The sequence below is a fragment of the Bombina bombina genome, chromosome 9 (assembly GCF_027579735.1).
Source record: "Bombina bombina isolate aBomBom1 chromosome 9, aBomBom1.pri, whole genome shotgun sequence".
NCBI classification, from domain to species: domain Eukaryota; kingdom Metazoa; phylum Chordata; class Amphibia; order Anura; family Bombinatoridae; genus Bombina; species Bombina bombina.
Window position 1 is genome coordinate 83549521 of NC_069507.1, and position 27346 is coordinate 83576866.

Sequence of the window (27346 nt, forward strand, 5' to 3'; positions counted from 1 at the left end):
TATGCAGGCAAACCATGGAGTCAGCAAACTAAGGTTCCAGATAATAGAACATGTTTCCCCTTTCAGACGGGGGGCGATAGAGAGCAATATCTTAAACAGAGAGAATCATTTTGTATTTTCCATTTCAATTCTTTACTGTCAATGGGTATAAATAAAGATTATGATCTTTCAGTATTTTTATGAATTAGTCTTGATATGTGATGATTCCTCCAATATCTTTTAGTTAGTTTTGTTTTATTTTATTTTGTGATATGTAATTAGTGATCACTCATTATATTGAAAAATGTATATAAATTTCTACATGTGGAAGATTTAATAGTTGAGTACAGGTGGGTGTGTGGGTTTATAAGGTAGAAAGGAAATGATGTATGTATAGCATGAATAAGGACATGTAGTCCGAAACTTTGCTGCTGTTTTGCTGATGCTGCAATAAACTGGTGAAAATGTAACAAATTGGAGTGCTGCTGTTCTTTTGAAACTTTGGATGTTACTTCAGGGTTGGTGTAGTACCCTGCAGCTTTTGCACCCAGCTTCATAGTGTGTGCTGGACTATTTACTTGTTCTTCTAAGCCACTACAGACAGACTCTTATTACATTCTTTTTTATTTGCTTTTCACATCAGGATACTGCTAGTTCATGTGGGCCATGCAGATAACATTGTGCTCATGCCCGTGGGTTCTGCACCAAGCTGGTAAAATACAAGTCAATAGATAATAAATAAATAAAAAGTCATGTGCTCAGGGGACTGTCAAAAGAGGCTTAGATACAAGGTAATCACAGAGGTTAAACGTATATTAATGTAACCATGTTGGCTGTGTAAAACTGGGGAAAGGGTAATAAAGAGATTATCTATCTTTTTAAACAATAACATTTTGGAGTTGACTGTCCCTTTAAAGGGACAGGAAACCTCATAATTTGCTTTCATGGCTCAGACAGAACATACAATTTCAAACAACTTTCCAATTTACTTCTTTTATCAAATTTGCTTCATTCTCTATAAAATGTAAAAATATAACTCTTCTGCTTTCTGTTGTGCAAACTAATCTAAAGTGCAAGGTACAGCTCTCAAATAACCGGCAACATCACTCATCTGAGAAAGTGCACTGCTTTTTTTTGCTTTTTTTTTTTTTTAATACAACAGCTTTATTGAAAAATGTTTGTTTACATTACAAGGAAAAACAACAGGATTACACAGGTATTAGTGCATAATACATTAAAAAAGATGGTAGTTATGTACTATGAATATTTTTTTGCAGTGTTGCAAAGTCCATATCCCTTTAAGGCCCTGGCTGATTCCTGATACGATCTATTCTTATGTAAACTCCCCATTTATCACTAAAGCTAAGCAATTGTCTCTCTAATTATCTTGTAATAAAATACATTATACCTAAATGAGTTTTTGATTTGTATCACTTATCCTGCACCTCTTGCAATAAAAAAGGAACTCTCAATTTGTGCCCTATTACATCTCCAGTGAATCTGCTTATTTCTCATCTTACAGGGAAGAGATGGTTATTTAAGTAGTCTGTTAGATGCCTTTAACACATTTAAAAACAGCAGGAATACATAAAGAAGGTCTTCCAACAATTGTAAATAGAGTGGGGCAAATAAAAATAAATACATAACAAATAAATATTAATCATCTATTTACATCAAGCTAATAAACTATTGACTCAAAAGGTATTGCAGATATCTTAAAGGGATAGTAAACCCATTTTTTTTCTTTCATGCTTTGGATAGAGCATGCAATTTTAAGCAACTTTCTAATGTACTCCTGTTATCAGTTTGTCTTCATTCTCTTGCTATCTTTATTTGAAAAGGCAGGAATGAAAGCTTTGGAGCCGGACTATTTTTTGTTCAGTACCCTGGATAGGACTTGCTGATTGGTGCCTGCATTTAGCCATCCAATCAGCAAGCGCAACCCAGGTTCTCAACCTAAAATGAGCTGGCTCCAAAGCTTTTATTCCTGCTATTTCAAATAAAGATAGCAAGAGAACGAAGAAAATTTGATAATAGAAGTAATTTAGAAAGCTGCTTAATATTGCATGCTCTATTCGAGTCATGCAAAAAAATTGAGGTTTAGTATCCCTTTAACTCAAAAGTCTAATATAACATAGTATGACAATGCTAAAATGATAGCTAAAATGTATCAGAACATATTGATGGATACAGATATAAACCAATAAAGCCATTGCAAGATAAAAGTCCCAAAATCCAAAGAAATGTGAACCCTATCTACAATTTATAGGTAGTAGTAGTAGTAGCAGAAAAGTATTTTGAGCCCCTTTCTTACATTCCTGGTAAATATGAAGTGCTGGTACTTCAATTTAAATGTCTAATAAATACTGGCATTAGCTCCAATGCCAAACGTCAACATAGATTCCAGCCACCAATTAATTTAAAAGGACCATTATTATCTCCTTACTGGGTCCATAGGTGAAATAACGTTTCAGGGCTGCAATAGCCCCTTAGTCATGTGTACTTGGTTACATACAAGTTTGTATCTTTTATACCCTCACATGTACACAAAACCTGTAAGAGGAAGGGGGAGAAAGTACTACAGTTAGTTTGTTTCTTTTGTGTATATACAAAAACATTGTAGCAGTTGTCTAATCGTATTGGGGAAAATGCCTAACTGATAAATCAGTATATAATCCTTAGAAATAGTTGTGTATTATAAATGCAAACACTAGCCCATTCAGCTCTATGTGCACCCACGCGTCTCATAAAATCTACCTAAATCCCTCTGCACTTTACTTTATGCCCACAGTTGTTACATATTTTCCCAAAACAATCATGGCTGCCGTTTCTTCTCCTTAGACGTAAGAGGCGCAGCATTTAATGATATACCTAGTTTCTTCGCCCACTTCTGACAGGTGGTACTGCGCAAAAAGACGAGATCAAATCTCCTGGTGTCCTTGAGACGTTCACGGCCGTAAAGCGAAGCTATGAGTTCGAATTCCGGGGTGCGAGGTGAGCCCCTGCAGCTGTCACACTTCAGTCACGGGACGCCGGTTTATTTAAAAGAAGTTAATGGTTCATTAGCTAATAAACCCCAGTTGCTGAACGCCTCTGGCAAGGACAGCATTTTATTCTGTAGTTACTTATCTGTGAACTTCGTTTCACCACATCAATGCTTTTTCTTAACTATACATTTCTATATGGTTTTGTCAGCCAGAACCTATAATTGACCTGCTCGTCTCGTGTGTAGGTCTTGTATAAAGTATTTGTGCTTGTATAATATAACACTGATATATACTTATTAGTGTGTGTATATATATAATTTCCTATGCTTTCTACATGATTATGTTCTTGTAAACCCTTTTGGCTTGAGCTTCTGGAAAAGACACATAATAAAACTGGGATACATCTAACTGTATTTCAGTTTTGAAAGAAGTACTTCATTAGTATGTATTTTTTTCATATTGTAAAAACATTATACATAATATTGTATAATGATAATTGTTACTAAAAGTTTATTTTTAAAGGTTTTGTTAGAATAAATAACATAGTAACAACATATTTAAAGGGACATAATACTCATATGCTAGATCTCTTGAAACTGATGCAGTATAACTGTAGAAAGCTGACAGGAAAATATCACCTGAGCATCTCTATGTAAAAAAGGAAGATATTTTACCTCACAACTTCCTCAGCTCAGCAGAGTAAGTTCTGTGTAAAAAGTTATAATTCAGCTGCAGGTAAAAAAAAAAAAAGAAGAAGAAATGAACAGCAGCCAATCAGCATCAGCAGTGCTGAGGTCATGATCTCTTTTACTGTGATCTCATGAGATTTGACTTAACTCAAATGAGATTTCATTGTAAACTTCCCTAATCTGAATAGGGAAATAATATGAGAGTGCACGAGGCTCATCCTTTCAGATGTCCCAGGACAGACATACTAATATGCTGTTTAGAAATCCTTTACAATGGGATGTGGCTACTGAGGAACTTTTTGAGGTAAAATATCTTTCTTTTTTACATAGAGATGTGTGCAGGCACCAATTAGCGGCAGCTCCCACTAGTGTAGGATATGTGCATATTCATTTTTTAACAAGGGATACTAAGAGAACAAAGCACATTTGAAAATAGAAGTGAATTTAAAAGTGTCTTAAAATGACATGCTCTATCTGAATCATGCAAGTTTAATTTTGACTTTCCTATCCCTTTAAGAAATTAAATTAAACAATTAGAAAACTGACCCATTTAACACAATCCATCATATCCATGACTTTTTATCATAAATGACATTTTTAAATTGATCTAGGTATTGGCAATCATTGCCTCCTTTGGCAAGATGTTCTACAATTTGGTTGCTCTTACCATGAAAAAAATGTTTACGTTGCTGGAGATTAAATCATCTTTCCTCTAGCCTTAAAGGGACACTGAACCCACATTTTTTTTCTTTTGTGATTCAGATAGAGCATGCAATTTTAAGCAACTTTCTAATTTACTCCTCTTATCAAATTTTCTTCATTCTCTTGGTATCTTTATTTGAAATGCAAGGATGTAAGTTTAGATGCCGGCCCATTTTTTGTGAACAACCTGGGTTGTTCTTGCTGATTGGTGGACAAATTCATCCACCAATAAAAAAAAAAAAAGTGCTTTCTGGAGGTCTGAAACAACAACAAAAAAGCTTAGATGCCATCTTTTTAAATAAAGATAGCATGAGAACTAAGAGAAATTGATAATAGGAGTAAATTACAACGTTGCTTAAAATTGCATGCTCTATCTGAATCACAAAAGAAACATTTTGGGTTTAGTATTCCTTTAAATTGTGACCACCCGTCACAAACAGCCTTGGAATAAACAGCGCTTCTGCTAACTCTGTATAAGAGCTTTAAATAAATTTATATAAAGTAATCATATCACCTCTCAATTGCCTTTTTTTTTTTCTAGAGTAAACAGACCTGGTTTGGCTAACCTCTCTTTGTAGTTTAAATTCTCCATTCCCCTTATTATGTTTGTGGCCCTTCTCTGAACTAATTCTGCAATAAAATTGTTCTCCAGAACTGCACTCCATTCGCAAGGTGAGGTTTTACCAGGGATTTATACAGCAACAGAATTATGCTTTCCTCCCTTGCATCTATGCCTCTTATTACATGATAGTAAGCAGGGTCAACAAATTTAGTATAAAATGTACAAGTCAGTCATACTTTTAGGAGCCAGGTAGTGGTATTTGTATTTTGATATATGGAGAATAACCTAAAATGTTAGTTTCCTGGATTTTTCAAGCCCTGTGATAGTATCGTATTAGACTTAGAAGCTTCTACCTTGGATTGCTCATTTTTAGCGTGTTATCTGTAAGCCTAAAGGCTGTGACACACTGCAAGCAATGCGGCGCAAGGCGAAGCAGCTGCTTCGCGTTTCATTTCTTCTGAAGTTCAAATATTTCAACTTTGAGCGCTCAGCTACGCGACCTGACGTGGCTGAGTGTGCAGAGATAAAAAGGCAGGACACAATGAGCACGCAGAGCCGCATCATAACGCTGCAACGCCGCTCTCAGTGAGTCACAGCCTTACATCCTTTTCCTCCTCTGCTTCGCTAAGTCTAGTTCCATTTAAAGGGGCAGCCTACACTAGAATTGTTATTGTTTTAAAATATAGATAATCCCTTTATTACCCATTCACCAGTTTTGCATAACCAACACTGTTATATTAATATACTTTTTACCTCTGTCATTACCTTGTATCTAAGCATCTTCTGACTGCCTCCTGATCACACGTTTTATTTATTATCCATTGACTTGCCTTTTAGCCAATTAAAGCTGTGTTGTGCTGCCTCTTAACTACACGGGCGTGAACACAATGTTATCTATATGGCTCACATCAACTAGTCTGCATGCTACTAGTGTTTCTGATTTAGCTAATGCACTCCTAATCTTAAGATAATAATTATACTTTTTATAAGTGTTAGAAGAAAGTATTCATTTTTTTACAATGATGTAGCTATAATAGCTTTAATGCGACACAAAATCTTAATTTTGTTTCATGATTAAGACAACGCATACAATCGTAAACAACTTTTAAGTTTACATATGATATTTGCTTCATTTTCTTGATATATTTTGTTGAAGGAGCAGCAATGCACTGGGAGCTAGCTGAACACATTGTGTGAGCCATTGTCAAAAAGGCATTAATGTGCAGCCACCAATCATCAACTATCTCCCTAGGTCTACCTATGTATGTTTTGTTTTTTTTCTTTAACAAAGTGAATGAAGCAAATTAAATAGATGTAAATTAGAAAGTTTAAAATGGCATTTTTACTTTACTGTGCCTTTTAATAGAGGGAAAGCCATTGCAATCTTAGGGACACTAATTTTTTTTTATCATGCAGATCAGTCAAGGTCCCCTTCCTTAAACAAGGGGCCGTAGATAAATATTTTAGAAAATCTTTAATGGCTGAATATTTATGGATAATAATTTGATAATAGGAGTAAATTAGAAAGTTGCTTAAAATTGCATGCTCTGTCTGAATCACGATAGAAAAAAAATTGGGTTCAGTGTCCCTTTAACCCCTTAATGACAACTGACGTACCAGGTACGTCATGCATTAACAAGCAGTTAATGATAATAGACGTACCTGGTAAGTCAGTTGTCTAACAGAGTGCTGGAAGTGATTGCGATGGTGGGAGGCTGATCTCTACACTAAAGCTAAAATTAACCCTGCAAGCTCCCTACAAGCTACCTAATTAACCCCTTTACTGCTAGCCATAATACACGTGTGATGCGCAGCGGAATTTAGTGGCCTTCTAATTGCCAAAAAGCAACGCCAAAGCCATATATGTCTATTTCTGAACAAAGGGGATCCCAGAGAAGCATTTACAACCATTTGTGCCATAATTGCACAAGCTGTTTGTAAATAATTTCAGTAAGAAACCAAAAATTGTTAAAAATTTAAAGTTTTTATTTTTTTTTAATGTATTTGACGGTGAAATGGTGGCATGAAATATATCAAAATGTGCCTAGATCAATACTTTGGGTTGTTTACTACACTAAAGCTAAAATTACCCCTGCAAGCTCCCTACATGCTCCCAAATTAACGCCTTCACTGCTGGGCATAATACACGTATGTTCGAAGTGGCATTTAGCGGCCTAATTACCAAAAAGCAACGCCAAAGCCATATATGTCTGCTATTTCTGAACAAAGGGGATGCCAGAGAAGCATTTACATCCATTTATGCCATAATTGCACAAGCTGTTTGTAAACAATTTCAGTGAGAAACCGAAAGTTTGTTAAAATTTGTGGAAAAGTGAACGATTTTTTTGTATTTGATCGCATTTGGCGGTGAAATGGTGGCATGAAATATACCATAATGGGCCTAGATCAATATTTTGGGATGTCTTCTAAAAAAAATATATACATGTCAAGGGATATTCAGAGATTCCTGAAAGATATTAGTGTTCCAATGTAACTAGCGCTAATTTTGAAAAAAAGTGGTTTGGAAATAGCAAAGTGCTACTTGTATTTATGGCCCTATAACTTGCAAAAAAAACAAAGAACATGTAAACATTGGGTATTTCTAAACTCAGGACAAAATTTAGAAACTATTTAGCATGGGTGTTTTTTGGTGGTTGCAGATGTGTAACAGATTTTGGGGCTAAAAGTTAGAAAAAGTGTTGTTGTTTTTTTTCAATTTTTTCCTCATATTTTCTAATTATTTTTTTTATAGTAAATTAGAATATATGATGAAAATAATGGTATCTTTAGAAAGTCCATTTAATGGCGAGAAAAATGATATATAATGTGTGGGTACAGTAAATGAGTAAGAGGAAAATTACAGCTAAACACAAACGCCACAAAAATGTAAAAATAGCCTTTGTCACAAACGGACAGAAAATGGAAAAGTACTGTTGTCATTAAGGGGTTAATTACTCATTCCCCAGTTTTGCATAACCAACATAGTTATAATACACATTTTACCTCTAATTCCTTGTATCTAAGCCTCTGCAGACTGCCCCTTTATTTCAGTTCTTTTGACAGACTTGCATTTTAGCCAATCAGTGCTCACTCCTCTGTAAATTCACGTGCTTGACCTCAATCTTATCTATGTGAAACAGTGGTGAAAAACTGTCAAATGCAGAGGCTGCCTTCAAGGTCTAAGAAATTAGCATATGAACCTCCTGGGTTTAGCTTTAAACTAATACCAAGAGAACAAAGCAAAATTGATGATAAAAGTACATTTTTTTTTTTGTTTTTGTTTTTTTTTGGGATTTGATTGTCCCTTGAGTGTACTAAAATTACTACATGTGACCTGAGCAGAACTACAAACTCCTTGAGTATTCAATTATTCTGATAAAGGGGCACATTAGAAATCTGTATTCCCTTGTAGGTCACTTAAATGGAGGATGTGTAAAAAAATAACTATTTACTTATACAGTGATTTTAAGTCCATCTAGCCAAGATATTCAGGGACTTGTACTTCAATTCAACATGTCTTACTATATCTCTTCATTTTACTAGTGGTAGTAGCTTCTCTCAATACCTCATTCCATGGACCTATACAACTATATTTTGTTTGGTGGTTGTTATTGTGTGTTTGTTTTTCTATTATTTATTCCCCCCCCCCTTAATTTGAGGTTTAGTTTATTGTATGTTTGTATTTGCTATCATACAACTATTATTGATGGCCCATTCAAATGCACTGCTATTTTTTTATTATGTTGAAGCATGTATATAAATACAGATGTGTAAATACATGTAATGTAGACGTTAAAGGGATGTCAAACCCATTTTTTTTTTCTTTCTTTCATGATTCAGACAGAGAAGGCAATTTTAAACAACTTTCTAATTTTACTTCTGTTAATTTTTTTTGTTCTCTTGGTATCTTTTGTTAAAAATAAGGGACGTATGCTAAGGAGGCAGCCCATTTCTGGACCACTATATGGCAGCAGTTTTGCAAGAATGTTATAAATTTGCAAGAGCGCTAGATGGCCGCACTATTTCCTGCCATGTAGTGCTGCAGATGTCTACTTATGGGGCCTATTTATCATATGTCTGTCGGACCTGAGCCGACACTGTGAGCTGCTGGTGCAACGCCGCCCCCTGCAGACTCGCGGCCAATCAGCAGGGGGGTGTCAATCAACCCGATCGTACTCGATTGGGTTGATTTCCCGGTGATTCCTGTCCGCCTCATCAGAGCAGGCGGAAAGGGTTATGGAGCAGCGGTCTTTAGACCGCTGCTCCATAACTTGTGTTTCTGGCGAGTCTGAAGACTCGCCAGAAACACGGGCCTTCAAGCTCCGTTCGGAGCTTGATTAATAGGCCCCTATGTATCAACACAATACTATGGGAACAAAGCAAATTTTATAATAGAAGTAAATTGGAAACCTTTTTAAAATGGTATATTCTGTCTGAATTACAAAGTATTTTTGGGGGTTTCATATCCCTTTAAGAGTATTTTATATAGCTTGTCCCTTATTTTATCTATATATCTTTACAGACAGCTGCTAGCTTGTGCAACATATTTATCTCTATGCATATACTTGTGTACTTATGGATATCATTTGCCTGTACAGTACTGTGTATCTATACCCTCAATAAATAAATACAAATCTTTATTATAAAAAAACGAAACAGTTGTCTGTAGATTTTATGCATGATAAAGCAAGCAATTCGCATATCTCCCTTTCTTGTGGCCAATTTACTACAAAGGTATTTTGCAGCATACTTAAAGGACCAGCAAATACAGTAGATTTGCATAACCAAGAAATGCATGATATCAAGACAATAGCACTTGGGGGTCGATTTATTAAACTCTTTGCACCCCTTTGATTGCAGGTTCTCACAAGAGAACCTGCAGTCGTTATTTATGAAGCAGCGGTCATTAGACCGCTTCTTCCCTAAGCTTTCGCCACCTCTTAGGTGGCGAATTTCAATCTCCCCGGTCTCGTCCAACCTAAGAGATTGACAGTTCCTGCCTGCTCATGATTGGCTGTGCGCAGGCAGGGTGCGGGATTGCACACAAGTGCAAAATAGCACTCGTGTGCAATGCTGAATTCCGGCAGCGGGATTCAGCTCGCCAGAGGCGAGCTGCTGCGGACAGGGCCACATATGTGCTCCCCTGTCCGCAGCAGCTTGATAAATTGACCCCTTAGTCTGAACTTCAAATGAGTTGTAAAAAAATGTTCTGATAAATTTCGTTTATGTCCATTTCCACTCATCAAGTATCATGTGACAGCCGTCAGCTTATGGCAAACGCATATACATATATATTGTGAATTCTTGCACATGCTCAGTCGGAGCTGGTGACTCAGAGTTTAAATATCAAGACTGTGCACAGTCAATGGAAGTAAATTGGAAAGTTATTTAAAATTGCTGCTCTATCTGAATCATGAAACTTTAAAGGGACACTGTACCCAAAAAAATTTATTTCGTGATTCAGATTGAGCATGAAATTTTAAGCAATTTTCTAATTTACTCCTATTATCAAATTTTCTTCATTCTCTTGGTATCTTTATTTGAAATGCAAGAATGTAAGTTTAGATGCCGGCCCATTTTTGGTGAACAACCTGGGTTGTCCTTGCTGATTGGTGGATAAATTCATCCCCCAATAAAAAAGTGCTGTCCAGAGTACTGAAACCAAAAAAAAGCTTAGATGCCTTCTTTTTCAAATAAAGAAAGCAAGAGAACAAAGAAAAAATGATAATAGGAGTAAATTAGAAATGTTCTTAAAATTGCATGCTCTTTCTGAATTACAAAAGAGAAAAAATTTGGGGTTAGTGTCCCTTTAATTTTGACTTGTGTCCTTTTTAAAGGAGCATGAGACCTAATTTCTTTGTTTCTTTCCTAATTCACAGAATACTGTTATCTTACAGTTTGCTTAGATTGCATGGTCTTCTTTATTGAAAAACATACATTGGTAGGTGAAAAGCTGTTGCTATCTAGTGTTCTTGCAAATCTATGACATCATTAAATCATTCTTTTAAAACTGCTGCCCTATAGTGCTTTAGACATATGCTTGGAATCAGGAAAGGAAAAAATGCATTTCTTGCCCATTTTAAAGGGCCAGTAAACCGAAAAAATGTTATATAATTCTGCACATAGTGCAGAATTATATAACATTATATTAGCGTTCGCTTTATGTAATCTAATATTGCCTGTGAATTTTTATAAAAAGAGACTGTTTTTCAGACCCGCTCTCTGTGCTCTTCTGAGTGGGTCTGTTGTTATCACAGAGCGCGACTGCTTGCCAGATGCGCTCTGTGATAAAAACAGACCCGCTCAGAAGAGCACAGAGAGCAGGTCTGAAAAAGTCTCTTTTTATAAAAATTCACAGGCAATATTAGATTACATAAAGCGAACGCTAATATAATGTTATATAATTCTGCACTATGTGCAGAATTATAGAACATTATTTTTTTAGGTTTACTGGCCCTTTAAACCAAGCTTTTGTTTTTTTTCATGATTCGGATCGCGCATATAACTTTCCAATTTACTTCTATTTATACATTTTGCTTCATTCTCTTGCTATTCTTTGTTGAAGGAGCAGCAATGCACTACTGGGATATAGCTGAATGCATCTGGTAAACCAATGAGAAGAAGCATATATGAGCATTGCTGTTCCTGAGCCTAGCTCTGTGTGCTTTTAACCCCTTGAGTGCTAACGATGGCTCTGAGCCATCGCAGAGTTTCCCACTCTGGTGCTAACAACGGCTCAGAGTTGTCGCTAGCACTCTCCCACCTTGAGGGAGATCTGGCCCGGACGATCTAGTCTGTATAGTGACAGGCGTCGACGGGGCTTCACGTTTTGCGTGGTGACGTCACTACGCAACTTTATTAACAAAATGACAATGTTAAGTGAAGGAAAAGGGGGCATGCTGCTTAGAAGCCTGTATCTCAGGCGTCTAAGCAGCTACAGACCCACAAGACCCACCATTGGAAAGGTAATTGCCTAACCATGTAAGTATTGGGGAGGGAAAAAACCTTAAAACAGCTTAGCACCCAGGTGGGAAAATGCTTAGCACTCAAAGGGTTAAGCAAAGGATACCCAGAGAGCAAAGCAAATGTACAGTACAATGTCCCTTTACCTTGCCTGCAGCTCTTTAATGATGCCAGGAAGTGAGAGCAGTACCTTTTTGAAAGAACATCATCTTCTTGCACAGGTCAGTGGTAACTAATCATCAGGTAACTTGTATGCAGTACGTGTCATGTGTTGTGACTTAACCATATGCCACACATTCCTACTAGCTGGGTTAGATTGTTTTGTATTTACTTTGGTCATTTTGGCAGCACTTCCACAATATGTGTGCTAATATATAAGATGTTTTTGTTAGGTGTGCTTAACCCTGTGCAGTCTTGATTTGAGGCATAGTACTGCAGTGTTGAAATTCTATTTTGGTATATTAGAATTGAATGATTCAGCCCAGTAAGGCTAAAATTTATAGTGTTAGGACCAGTCTATCTTGGGACACCTTGTAAGTGGTGACTGGCTGAGCAGAATATGGCCATATTGTGTGACTAAGATCCCATTTTTATTTAAAAGTAAAGTTTTTTTTTTTTTTTTTTTTTTTTTTTTGTTTGTTTTTTTTGCAGCATTTTATAATATGTGGTCTCATTTGTTTGGATGTGTGCCAATACTTTTGTTCTTTGTTTTAGATTTGTAACTTAGTTGTAGCATTGTTCGGTTGTTTATGTGTGTGGTCACCTTGAAGGTTCTAGTGGGTGCCAAATTGACAGTTTTTTTTTTGTTTTTTTTTCCGGGGGGGGGGGGGGGGGTTGTTTTTTAACACTTTGTTTTCATCTGCCCCAGGAGATCTCCATTCCACAGTTCTAGAAAGATTTGTTAGCTACTTTTCCTTGTGGCTTGTAAACTATTCCTCACATGGCTTTGAAACATGTTTCCTCATATTTTTTTTAAAAAAAAAAATGAAAAAAAATCAGTTTTGGGTGTTTCTAGTGCCTATCAGCCTAAGGCAGCGATTGTTAACTTACTGCCCTTTTCGCCAGTTTATTTGGCCTTTGTCATTTAGAATGTGTACGTTGTTGGGAAATGATTTGCTTTTCATAGCTATAAAATGTGTATGTGTTCCCCAATGCTTCTAAAATATTGATATGTGACCCTAATGTGTTAGGAAGTTGGACATCACTGGTCTAAGGTAAACTGCAAGATTTCAGCCTTTTTTCATTTACCCTTTTGAATATTGTAATCATTTGAATATCAAAGCTGGAATGCACTACATCTCAACTTCAAACACAAATTCAAGGTAACACATGTAGGCAGCGTGTATGCGCATCCAATACATACGCATCTTAAAGGGATACTAAACCCACGTTTTTTTTTCTTTCATGATTCAGATAGAGCATGAATCATGGGTAATGCTTGCTGATTGGTGGCTAAATCCAAGGTTATCCAAGGTTCTGAACCAAAAATGGGCTGGCTCGTAAGCTTACATTCCTGCTTTACCAAATAAAGATACCAAGAGAACGAAGAAAAATGAATAGGAGTAAATTAGAGACATGCTTAAAATTGCTGCTCTATCTGAATCGTGAAAGAAAAAAATGGGTTCAGTGTCCCTTTAAATCCCCCCACACACACACACACTGTTTCAAAATCGTGGGCAACATTGTTTGCTGATGCAGCCCCCTTCTAAACCATATGACCAGTCATAGAGAATGGTAGTTTTTATGAAGTGCAAAATATTTTAGACAGAAATGCCTCATAAAAGTAGAATTTAATGCATGCCCTTAACCCTCTAACTTCTGTTACATTTATTTTCTTCTCCTTTCACAGAATGGGTTACCGTTGCCTCTTTGGCTGTTGGAGCCACTGCTGTAGGATATCTCGCTTACAAAGCTCTCTTTTGCAAAGATAAATGCTGCAAATCTCTGGTCAACTTCGAGATCCAGAAGGACAACCCCAAGGTGGTGCACGCATTCGATATGGAAGATTTGGGAGATAAAGCAGTTTATTGTCGCTGTTGGAGATCTAAAAAGGTGCTTAACTTTGTTTAAATGACAAGCAGTTATATTGTTTGCACGTGGCTTATGTAAAATTAAAGGTAGAGATTTCTTAAAGTGGTCAATGTTCCATACCAGCAGTCAGACTAGTGAAACCTTAAAGGGATAGGTAAGTCAAAATTCAACTTGCACGATTCAGACTAGAGCATGTAATTTTAATAAACTTTTTTTTTTTTTTTTTAAATTCACTAATATTCTAAAAATGTGCTTCGTTCTCTTGGTATCCCTGCGCACATATACTACACTAGTGGGAACTAGCTGCTGATTGGTGCCAGCACACATGTGTCTCTTCTGATTGGCTAACTAGATGTTTTAAGCTATCTGCCAGTAGTGCAATGCTGTTCCTTCAGCAAAGGATAACGAGAGAATGAAGCAAATTTGATAATATAAATAAATTGGAAAGTTGTTAAATTGTGTAATCCAAATCATGTAAGACAATTTTGGGGTTTCCTGTCCCTTTAAACAGTAAATACACGGTAGACCTAATAATTTCTTCAAAGTAAAGATTAGCCTTAGAATAATACGTAGCTGTATTATTACTATTAAATTACTTGTTTAAATATTGATTGTATAAGTTTAAAGGTTTAGCTTCTATAAAGTACTTTAGATTTGATAAAGTAATGGGAGCCACCATTTTTTAACTAGTTTTATATTTATCTCTGTCTTATGTGGAGAGCAATTGAGGTAATCTCTAAACCAGGCAAAAAAGTAGTTATTAATACATACAAGGTTGAGTGGGATCACACACAGCCTTGATTAGAGTCAGGACAGTAAGATGAGCTTAAAGGGACAGTCTACCATAGAATTGTTATCGTTTTAAAAGATAGATAATCCCTTTATTACCCATTCCCCAGTTTTGCATAACCAACACAGTTATATTAATACACTTTTTTTACCTCTGTGATTACCTTGTATCTAAGAACCTTCTTCCAGCCCCCTGATCACATGACTGTGACTGCTTATTATCTATTGTCTTGCAGTTAGCATTGTTTTGTGCTAAATCTTAAATAACCCCCTGTGCCGGAACACAGTGTTATCTATATGGCCCACGTGTACTTTCTGTCTCTTTGTGTTGAAAAGGGATTTAAAAAGCATGTGATAAGAGGCAGCCCTCAAAGGCTTAGAAATTAGCATATGAGCCTACCTAGGTTTAGTTTAAACTAAGAATACCAAGAGAAAAAAGCAAATTTCTCCTGTTAAGTGTGGTCAGTCCACGGGTCATCATTACTTCTGGGATATTATCTCCTCCCCTACAGGAAGTGCAAGAGGATTCACCCAGCAGAGCTGCTATATAGCTCCTCCCCCCTACGTCACCTCCAGTCATTCTCTTGCACCCAACGAATAGATAGGATGTGTGAGAGGACTGTGGTGATTTAATTAGTTTATTACCTTCAATCAAAAGTTTGTTATTTTATAATAGCACCGGAGTGTGTTATTCATTCTCTGGTAGAATTTGAAGAAGAATCTACCTGAGTTTTTTCTATGATTTTAGCCGGAGTAGTTAAGATCATATTGCTGTTTCTCGGCCATCTGAGGAGAGGTAAACTTCAGATCAGGGGACAGCGGGCAGATTAATCTGCAAAGAGGTATGTAGCAGTTTGTTATTTTCTGACATGGAATTGATGAGAAAATCCTGCCATACCGTTATAATGTAAACTCAGCCTTAAATGCAGTAGATGTAGCTGGTATCAGGCTGTCATGTATGTATATTTTACACTTCAGTATTCTGGGGAATGGTACTTCACTGGATTTATACTGTATGCATAGACTTAACCTAATTTGCAGGGACTTGCAATAGGTTTTAAATAACAATTAATTTATTGAGGTTAAACGTTTTTTTGCTGGCATGTAAAAACGTTTATTTCTCTGAGGTACTGGGTGAAAAAATGTTTTGGGCACTATTTTTTCCACTTGGCAATAGTTTTGTTTAAATTAAAGCAGTTCACTGATCTCTCTCACTGTTATGTGTGAGGGGGAGGGGCCATTTTTGTCGCTTTTACTACGCATCAAAAAACTCAGTCAGAGGTTCATTTTCTTCCTGCATGATCCGGTTCATCTCTACAGAACTCAGGGATCTCCAAAGCCTTTTTTTTGAGGGAGGTAATCATCACAGCAGAGCTGTGAAGATTGTAGTTGACTGTGATAAAAAAACGTTTATTTGTGTATTTTTTCTGCTGCCTGGGTTATCCTTTGCTAATGGGAACAATCCTTTGCTAAAATTGTATATTTCTGACAAAAATTGATGTTATAACTTAATTATTTTCAACTGTCATAATTTTTTCTGTGCTTCTTATAGGCACAGTTCGTTTTCATATTATTGTAAATTACTTGAAAAAGCATTTCCAAGTTGCTAGTTAATTGCTAGTGTGTTAAACATGTCTGATTCAGAGGAAGATACATGTGCTATATGTGCTAATGCCAAAGTGGAGCCCAATAGAAGTTTATGTACTAACTGTATTGATGCTACTTTAAATAAAAGTCAATCTGTACAAATTGAACATATTTCACCAGACAACGAGGGGAGAGTTATGCCGACTAACTCGCCTCACGTGTCAGTACCTGCATCTCCCGCTCGGGAGGTGCGTGATATTGTAGCGCCGAGTACATCTGGGCGGCCATTTCAAATCACATTACAGGATATGGCTACTGTTATGACTGAAGTTTTGGCTAAATTACCAGAACTTAGAGGCAAGCGTGATCACTCTGGGGTGAGAACAGAGTGCGCTGATATTAGGGCCATGTCAGACACTGCGTCACAGGAGGCAGAACATGAGGACGGAGAACTTCATTCTGTGGGTGACGGTTCTGATCCAAACAGACTGGATTCAGATATTTCAAATTTTAAATTTAAGCTGGAAAACCTCCGTGTATTACTAGGGGAGGTGTTAGCGGCTCTGAATGATTGTAACACAGTTGCAATACCAGAGAAAATGTGTAGGTTGGATAAATATTTTGCGGTACCGGCGAGTACTGATGTTTTTCCTATACCTAAGAGACTTACTGAAATTGTTACTAAGGAGTGGGATAGGCCCGGTGTGCCGTTCTCACCTCCTCCGATATTTAGAAAAATGTTTCCAATAGACGCCACCACACGGGACTTATGGCAAACGGTCCCTAAGGTGGAGGGAGCAGTTTCTACCTTAGCTAAGCGTACCACTATCCCGGTGGAGGATAGCTGTGCCTTTTCAGATCCAATGGATAAAAAATTAGAGGGTTACCTTAAGAAAATGTTTGTTCAACAAGGTTTTATATTGCAACCTCTTGCATGTATTGCGCCTGTCACGGCTGCAGCAGCATTTTGGTTTGAGTCTCTGGAAGAGACACTTCAATCATCTACACTAGATGAGATTACACACAAGCTTAAAGCCCTTAAGTTAGCTAACTCATTTATTTCAGATGCCGTAGTACATTTAACTAAACTTACGGCTAAGAATTCCGGATTTGCCATTCAGGCACGCAGAGCACTGTGGCTAAAATCCTGGTCAGCTGATGTTACTTCTAAATCTAAATTGCTTAATATACCTTTCAAAGGGCAGACCTTATTTGGGTCCGGGTTGAAAGAGATTATCGCTGACATTACAGGAGGTAAAGGCCATGCCCTGCCTCAGGACAAAGCCAAACCTAGGGCTAGACAGTCTAATTTTCGTTCCTTTCGTAATTTCAAAGCAGGAACTGCATCAACTTCCTCTGCACCAAAACAGGAAGGAGCTGTTGCTCGCTACAGACAAGGCTGGAAACCTAACCAGTCCTGGAACAAGGGCAAGCAAGCCAGGAAACCTGCTGCTGCCCCTAAGACAGCATGAATCGAGGGCCCCCGATCCGGGACCGGATCTAGTAGGGGGCAGACTTTCTCTCTTCGCCCAGGCTTGGGCAAGAGATGTTCAGGATCCCTGGGCGTTAGAGATCATATCTCAGGGATACCTTCTGGACTTCAAAACCTCTCCCCCAAGAGGGAGATTTCATCTGTCAAGGTTGTCAACAAACCAAATAAAGAAAGAAGCGTTCCTACGCTGCGTACAAGATCTTTTATTAATGGGAGTGATCCATCCAGTTCCGCGGTCGGAACAAGGACAAGGGTTTTACTCAAATCTGTTTGTAGTTCCCAAAAAAGAGGGAACTTTCAGGCCAATCTTGGATTTAAAGATCCTAAACAAATTCCTAAGAGTTCCATCATTCAAGATGGAAACGATTCGAACAATTTTGCCCATGATCCAAGAGGGTCAGTACATGACCACAGTGGATTTAAAGGATGCGTACCTTCACATACCGATTCACAGAAATCATTACCGGTATCTAAGGTTTGCCTTTCTAGACAGGCATTACCAGTTTGTAGCTCTTCCATTCGGACTGGCTACAGCTCCAAGAATCTTCACAAAGGTTCTGGGTACTCTTCTGGCGGTACTAAGACCGCGAGGAATTTCGGTAGCTCCGTACCTAGACGACATTCTGATACAAGCTTCAAGCTTTCAAACTGCCAAGTCTCATACAGAGTTAGTACTGGCATTTCTAAGGTCGCATGGATGGAAGGTGAACGAAAAGAAGAGTTCTCTCTTTCCACTCACAAGAGTTCCCTTCTTGGGGACTCTGATAGATTCTGTAGAAATGAAGATTTACCTGACAGAAGACAGGTTAACAAAGCTTCAAAATGCATGCCGGGTCCTTCATTCCATTCAACACCCGTCAGTAGCTCAATGCATGGAGGTGATCGGCTTAATGGTAGCGGCAATGGACATATTACCTTTTGCACGCCTACATCTCAGACCACTGCAATTGTGCATGCTAAGTCAGTGGAATGGGGATTACTCAGATTTGTCCCCCACTCTGAATCTGAATCAAGAGACCAGAAATTCTCTTCTATGGTGGCTTTATCGGCCACACCTGTCCAGGGGAATGCCATTCAGCAGGCCAGACTGGACAATTGTAACAACAGACGCCAGCCTTCTAGGTTGGGGTGCTGTCTGGAATTCTCTGAAGGCTCAGGGACTATGGAATCAGGAGGAGAGTCTCCTTCCGATAAACATTCTGGAATTGAGAGCAGTTCTCAATGCCCTTCTGGCTTGGCCCCAGTTAACAACTCGGGGGTTCATCAGGTTTCAGTCGGACAACATCACGACTGTAGCTTACATCAACCATCAGGGAGGGACAAGAAGCTCCCTAGCAATGATGGAAGTATCAAAGATAATTCGCTGGGCAGAGTCTCACTCTTGCCACCTGTCTGCAATCCACATCCCGGGAGTGGAGAACTGGGAGGCGGATTTCTTAAGTCGTCAGACTTTTCATCCGGGGGAGTGGGAACTTCATCCGGAGGTCTTTGCCCAGATACTTCGACGTTGGGGCAAACCAGAGATAGATCTCATGGCGTCTCGTCAGAACGCCAAGCTTCCTCGCTACGGGTCCAGATCCAGGGATCCGGGAGCGGTTCTGATAGATGCTTTGACAGCACCTTGGACCTTCGGGATGGCTTATGTGTTTCCACCCTTCCCGATGCTTCCTCGATTGATTGCCAGAATCAAACAGGAGAGAGCATCAGTGATTCTAATAGCACCTGCATGGCCACGCAGGACTTGGTATGCAGATCTAGTGGACATGTCATCCTGTCCGCCTTGGTCTCTACCTCTGAAACAGGACCTTCTGATCCAGGGTCCATTCAAACATCAAAATCTAACTTCTCTGAAGCTGACTGCTTGGAAATTGAACGCTTGATTTTATCAAAACGTGGTTTTTCTGAGCCAGTTATTGATACCTTAATACAGGCTAGGAAGCCTGTTACCAGAAGGATTTACCATAAAATATGGCGTAAATACTTATATTGGTGCGAATCCAAGAGTTACTCATGGAGTAAGGTTAGGATTCCAAGGATATTGTCTTTTCTACAAGAAGGTTTAGAAAAGGGATTATCTGCTAGTTCTTTAAAGGGACAGATTTCAGCTCTGTCCATTCTTTTACACAAACGTCTGTCAGAAGTTCCGGACGTTCAAGCTTTTTGTCAGGCTTTAGCTAGGATCAAGCCTGTGTTTAAAACTGTTGCTCTGCCATGGAGTTTGAACTTAGTTCTTAATGTTTTACAGGGTGTTCCGTTTGAACCCCTTCATTCCATTGATATCAAGTTGTTATCTTGGAAAGTTCTGTTTTTAATGGCTATTTCCTCGGCTCGAAGAGTTTCTGAGTTATCTGCCTTACATTGTGATTCTCCTTATCTGATTTTTCATTCAGACAAGGTAGTTCTGCGTACTAAACCTGGGTTCCTACCTAAGGTGGTCACTAACAGGAATATCAATCAAGAGATTGTTGTTCCATCTTTGTGTCCTAATCCTTCCTCGAAGAAGGAACGTCTGCTACACAATCTAGATGTAGTCCGTGCCCTGAAATTTTATCTACAGGCAACTAAGGATTTTCGTCAAACGTCTTCCCTGTTTGTTGTTTATTCTGGTCAGAGGAGAGGTCAAAAAGCTTCGGCTACCTCTCTCTCTTTTTGGCTTCGTAGCATAATACGATTAGCCTATGAGACTGCTGGACAGCAGCCTCCTGAAAGAATTACAGCTCATTCTACTAGAGCTGTGGCTTCCACTTGGGCCTTTAAGAATGAGGCTTCTGTTGAACAGATTTGCAAGGCTGCAACTTGGTCTTCTCTTCATACTTTTTCCAAATTTTACAAATTTGACACTTTTGCTTCTTCGGAGGCTGTTTTTGGGAGAAAGGTTCTTCAGGCAGTGGTTCCCTCCGTATAAAGAGCCTGCCTGTCCCTCCCGTCATCCGTGTACTTTTGCTTTGGTATTGGTATCCCAGAAGTAATGATGACCCGTGGACTGACCACACTTAACAGGAGAAAGCAAAATTTATGCTTACCTGATAAATTCATTTCTCCTGTAGTGTGGTCAGTCCACGGCCCGCCCTGTTTTTTATGGCAGGCTAAACATTTTTTTGGATTATACTCCAGTCACCACTACACCCTTCGGCTTCTCCTTTCTCGTTGGTCCTTTGGTCGAATGACTGGAGGTGACGTAGGGGGGAGGAGCTATATAGCAGCTCTGCTGGGTGAATCCTCTTGCACTTCCTGTAGGGGAGGAGATAATATCCCAGAAGTAATGATGACCCGTGGACTGACCACACTACAGGAGAAATGAATTTATCAGGTAAGCATAAATTTTGTTTTGATGATAAAAGTAAATTGGAAAGTTGATTAAAATTAAAAGTCCTATCTGAATAATGAAAGTTTAATTTATACTAGACTGTCCCTTTAAAACTTAAGGGACACTGAACCCAAATTTTCTTCTTTCATGATTCAGATAGAGCATGCAATTTTGAGCATTTTATTTTTTAGCATAATTTACTCCTATTTATAAAAATGTTCTTCATTCTCTTGGTATCTTAATTTGAAAATCAAGAATGTAAGTTTAGATGCTGGCCCATTTTTGGTGAACAACCTGGGTTGTTCTTGCTGATTGGTGGATTGATTTAACCCGACCAATAAACAAGTGCTGAACCAAAAAAAATACTTAGATGCAAATAAAGATAGCAAGAGAACGAAGAAAAATTGATAATAGGAGTAAATTGGAAAGTTGCTTAAAAATGCATGCTCTATCTGAATCGCGAAAGAAAAAAATTGGGTTCAGTGTCCCTTTAAAGGAATAGTCTAGTCAAAATTAAACTTTCATGACTCAGAACATGCAATTTTAAGCAACTTTATAATTTACTCCTATTATCAATTTCTCTTTGTTTTCTTTGTATCTTTATTTGAAAAGCAAGACTACGCTTAGGAGAAGGCCAATTTTTGGTTCAGAATTTGGATAGCGCTTGCTGATTGGTAGCAACATTTAGACACAAATCAGAAAGTGCTACAAAGAGAACAAATACATTTGATAATAGGAGTAAATTAGAAAGTTGCTTAACATTGCATGCTCTATCTGAATCATGAAAGTTTAATTTTGACTAGACTATGCCTTTTTAAGGTTGGACATGGTGGCGGCCACTACTTTATAGCAACTCAGTGGAATTTAAGAAAAACAATATTTTTTAGTTAAATTACAGGAAAAGTGGACAAAATAAATAACCGTATATGACAAAGTTTTTAACTACACATAATTAAACATTTCATATTAAAATCTCACTGTTTAATATCCCTTTAAGAAACCTGTTACAAAATGGAAAATCGTGTTTCAACATAAAATCAGTAGGTTCAGCTTTTATTTAAAGGGACAGTCAAGTCCAATAAACTTTCATGACTTAAATAGGGAATGTAATTTTAAACAACTTTCCAATTTACTTTTATCACCAATTTTGCTTTGTTCTCTTGGTATTCTTAGTTGAAAGCTAATTCTATGAGGTTCATATGCTAATTTCTTAGACCTTGAAGACTGCCTCTAATCTGAATGCATTTTGACCACAAGAGGGCATTAGTTCATGTGTTTCATATAGATAATATTGATCTCATGCAAGTGAAGTTACCCTGGAGTGAGCACTGAATGGCTAAAATGGATGTCTATCAAAAGAACTGAAATAAGGGGGCAGTTTGCAGAGGCTTAGATACAAGGTAATCACAGAGGTAAAAAGTGTATTTATATAACTGTGTTGGTTACAGTGGGGAAAAAAAGTATTTAGTCAGCCACCAATTGTGCAAGTTCTCCCACTTAAGAAGATTAGAGAGGCCTGTAATTTTCATCATAGGTATACCTCAACTATGAGAGACAAAATGTGGAAACAAATCCAGACAATCACATTGTCTGATTTGGAAAGAATTTATTTGCAAATTATGGTGGAAATTAAGTATTATGTCAATATCAAAAGTTCATCTCAATACTTTGTTATATATCCTTTGTTGGCAATGACAGAGGTCAAACGTTTTCTGTAAGTCTTCACAAGGTTGTCACACGCTGTTGCTGGTATGTTGGCTCATTCCTGCATGCAGATCTCCTCTAGAGCAGTGATGTTTTGGGGCTGTCACTGGACAAAACAGACTTTCAACTCCCTCCAAAGGTTTTCTATGGGGTTGAGATCTGGAGACTGGCTAGGCCACTCCAGGACCTTGAAATGTTTCTTACGAAGCTACTCCTTCGTTGCCCGGGCGGTGTGTTTGGGATCATTGTCATGTTGAAAGACCCAGCCACGTTTCATCAATGCCCTTGCTGATGGAAGGAGGTTTGCACTCAAAATCTCACGATACATGGCCCCATTCATTCTTTCATGTACACGGATCCCTTTGCAGAGAAACAGCCCCAAAGCATGTTGCCACCCCCATGCTTCACAGTAGGTATGGTGTGCTCTTTCCTCCAAACACGACAAGTTTTGTTTCTACCAAACAGTTCTACTTTGGTTTCATCTGACCATATGACATTCTCCCAATCCACTTCTGGATCATCCAAATGCTCTCTAGCATACTTCAGACAGGCCCTGACATGTACTGGCTTAAGCAGGGGGACACATCTGGCACTGCAGGATCTGAGTCCCTGGCGGCGTAGTGTGTTACTGATGGTAGCCTTTGTTACGTTGGTCCCAGCTCTCTGCAGGTCATTCACTAGGTCCCCCCGTGTGGTTCTGGGATGTTTGCTCACCATTCTTGTGATCATTTTGACCCCACGGGGTGAGATCTTGCGTGGAGCCCCAGATCGAGGGAGATCATCAGTGGTCTTGTATGTCTTCCATTTTCTAATTATTGCTCCCACAGTTGATTTCTTCACACCAAGCTGCTTGCCTATTGCAGATTCAGTCTTCCCAGCCTGGTGCAGGTCTACAATTTTGTTTCTGGTGTCCTTCAACAGCACTTTGGTCTTCACCATAGTGGAGTTTGGAGTGTGACTGTTTGAGGTTGTGGACAGGTGTCTTTTATACTGATAACAAGTTCAAACAGGTGCCATTAATATAGGTAATGAGTGGAGGACAGAGGAGCCTCTTAAAGAAGAAGATACAGGTATGTGAGAGCCAGAAATCTTGCTTGTTTGTAGGTGACCAAATACTTATTTTCCACCATAATTTGCAAATAAATTCTTTCCAAATCAGACAATGTGATTGTCTGGATTTGTTTCCACATTTTGTCTCTCATAGTTGAGGTATACCTATGCTCTCTCATCTTCTTAAGTGGGAGAACTTGCACAATTGGTGGCTGACTAAATACTTTTTTTGTCCCACTGTATGCAAAACTGGGGAATTGGTAATAAAGGGATTATCTATCTTTTAAAAAAAAAAAAAAAATTCTGGTGTTGACTGTCCCTTTAAATAAACTGTTCAGTTACTCATATTAACAAATATGCTCATTACTGGGTCTATTTAGGTATGCTTGTGAAGCCTGCCATGTGCCTTTCCAGTTGTCAGAATTGGGGGGAAAACTGTTCAATTTCAGATTTAAATCACAGGGAAAGAGGGTAAATATTAAAAGTATATGATGAGGAAGCATCTACTGCCTGTATTATTGTACAAGTATTAACCTGTACTTTCCCTGGTGAGAACAAAGCTTCTCAGTCATCACAGACCAATCAATCCAGGATGTTTTAAAGGGACATTAAACACTAAATACATTTTATGAGTATAGTTTAGTTTATTCCCTGCCTCCCTCTAGTCATGGGTGCCGCCATGTTGAAATCTCTCACTACGTTCTAGTGCTGATATGTTTGCACATGTGCGGCAACTCTTCTTCAGATTCCTGTAGTGTAGCCTATGTTCTATAACGGCAGCACCCAAGATTAGAGGGAGGTGTATGAAGTGTTCAGTGTCCATTTTAAAGAAATAGTCTAGTCAAAATTAGACAGAGCATGCAACTTTCTAATTTACTCCTATTATCAAATTTTCTTCGTTCTCTTGCTATCTTTATTTGAAAAGCAAGACTGTTAGCATAAGAGCCGGCCCATTTTTGGTTCAGCACTTGGGTGGCACTTTCTGATTGGTGTCTAAATATAGCCACCAATCAGCAAGTGTTACCCAGGTGCTAAACCAAAAATGGTCCGGCTCTTAAGCTTGCATTCAAATAAAGATACAAAGAGAACAAAGAGAAATTGATAATATGAGTAAATTAGAAAGTAGATTTAAAATTTCATGAGGAGATGGACTTGAAGGAATAATCTAGTCAAAATTAAACTTCAATGATTCAGATAGAATCTGAATCATGGAAGTACTAGATTATTCTGTAAAGGGACACTGAACCAATTTTTTTTATTTCATGATTCAGATAGAGAACGCAATTTTAAGCAACTTTCTAATTTACTCCTATTAGCAATTTTTCTTCGTTCTCTTGCTATCTTTATTTGAAAAAGAAAGTCCAGAACCTTGGACAGCACTTGTTTATTGGTGGATGAATTTATCCACCAATTGGCAAGAACAACCCATGTTGTTCACCAAAATGGGCCGACATCTAAACTTACATTCTTGCTTTTCAAATTAAGATGCCAAGAGAATGAAGAACATTTGCTAATAGGAGTAAATTAGAAAGATGCTTAAAATTGCATGCTCTATCTGAATCACTAAAGAAAAAATTTGGGTTCAGTGTCCCTTTTTAAAGTCCATCTTCTCTGGGGTGGTGGATAGCTTATGATACAGACTGCCGTTTCCTTTTAAAAAGCTGCATTAACGGCTTAATAAATGAAGCCATCTAGCTTGGTTTATTTACAATACCCTGATGAAACAAATTAAGTATTTCATGAACACAAATCTTAAGTATAACTTTGCTCAGAAAGAGCAAAGTATGGGGATAAGCTTTCTGGTAACTGTAGAAAAGCCGCAGGTTAGCTACAGCAGTCTACAGGTTTTGTTTTTTTACTGTCTGGGTGTGGAAAGCCTCTGTATATGCTGCATTTTTATTATGAATTCAGCATCTTCCATTTTTACATTGTTTTGATATGTTATAATAATTTATCACTGTAATCGTTCAGTTAATTGGATTATTTACAGCTGATTGTAACTGCTCTATTTCTTTTTTTTGGTTTTTTTCAGTTTCCATTTTGTGACGGTGCACACACAAAACACAATGAGGAAACCGGTGACAATGTTGGTCCTTTGATCATCAAGAAAAAGGAGTCTTAAATTTGAAGTGTTTCTATGTAATCCTCATGTTAGCTGCAAATGTCACACAGAATATTAACAAGACCAGCTGTAAATATTCTTCATAGGAAAAAACCCTACCTGGGATAAGAGCCACAGATAAAATCATTTAGCCTTAAATATGATCAGTATTTAAGTAATGGGAGATAATTTTAACTCGCAGAAAGTGAGTTAATAAACTGCTATTACTAGAGCGTGGGGTTATTCCACTAGCTACACTACACTGCTGTTTCCAATTCTGGGGGTAGTACAGTTGAGTTAAACTAATTTTTGTTTTAAACTTGATTTTGCTTTTTTCAATTTCATAACTAAAACTGACCATGGAATGTACTGCAAACAGATGTGGAGCCATTAAACTATTTACAAAACGTGTTTTCTATTTATCAATTGATGCTTTTAGATGTCTGGTGATCCTTGCTGTATGCAGAAAGCATTGTATAAGAAATACTAATATAAATCTAATATCTAAATTCAAAGTATTTTATTTTATAGATCATATTGTTTACTAACTTTACTGACATAAAAAAGGAATAACAAATATACCAAGATATGCATTAGTTTTGTTTATGTACTTTAGAATAGTTACCCCTATAAACTGTAACATGTTATTATGCCACTTGATTTTTTTTTTCTTCTTTTTTTGTATTCTTGACGTTAAATGATTGGTAGTAGAATGTTAAAGGTTCTCCTTTGTACTTTTTAGTTAATTTATGCTTTCTTATATATTTTTTTCTCTTGTAAGGTGTATCCAGTCCACGGATCATCCATTACTTGTGGGATATTCTCCTTCCCAACAGGAAGTTGCAAGAGGACACCCACAGCAGAGCTGCTATATAACTCCTCCCCTAACTGCCATATCCAGTCATTCTCTTGCAACTCTCAACAAGGATGGAGGTAGTAAGAGGAAAGTGGTAAAATATAGTTAGTTTTTTTCTTCAATCAAAAGTTTGTTGTTTTTAAATGGTACCGGAGTTGTACTATTTTATCTCAGGCAGTATTTAGAAGAAGAATCTGCCTGCGTTTTCTATGATCTTAGCAGCTTGTAACTAAAATCCACTGCTGTTCTCACATATGTCTGAGGAGTGAGGTAACTTCTGATGGAGAATGGCGTGCAGGTTATCCTGCGATGAGGTATGTGCAGTTTTAAGTTTTTCTAGGGATGGAATTGCTGCTGATACCAGATTAATGTAAGTTAAGCCTAAATACAGTGATTTAATAGCGACTAGTATCAGGCTTAATATCAGACATATACTCTTATAAATTTGCAATATAAAACGTTTGCTGGCATGTTTAATCATTTTTATATATGCTTTGGTGATAAAACTTATTGGGGCCTAGTTTTTTCCACATGGCTGGCTTGATTT

The 27346-nt window shown here is 37.8% G+C and overlaps 1 protein-coding gene across 1 annotated transcript; it reads left to right on the plus strand.

The window, feature by feature from the left end:
* Window positions 1–2819: 2819 nt before the first annotated feature.
* On the plus strand, window positions 2820–26354 carry CISD1 (CDGSH iron sulfur domain 1). Its single transcript, XM_053692232.1, has 3 exons — window positions 2820–2973; window positions 13732–13934; window positions 25875–26354. Exons 1-3 carry the CDS (start codon window positions 2949–2951, stop codon window positions 25962–25964), a joined length of 318 nt encoding a protein of 105 aa, XP_053548207.1. The 5' UTR covers window positions 2820–2948; the 3' UTR covers window positions 25965–26354.
* The last annotated feature ends 992 nt before the right edge of the window (window positions 26355–27346 follow it).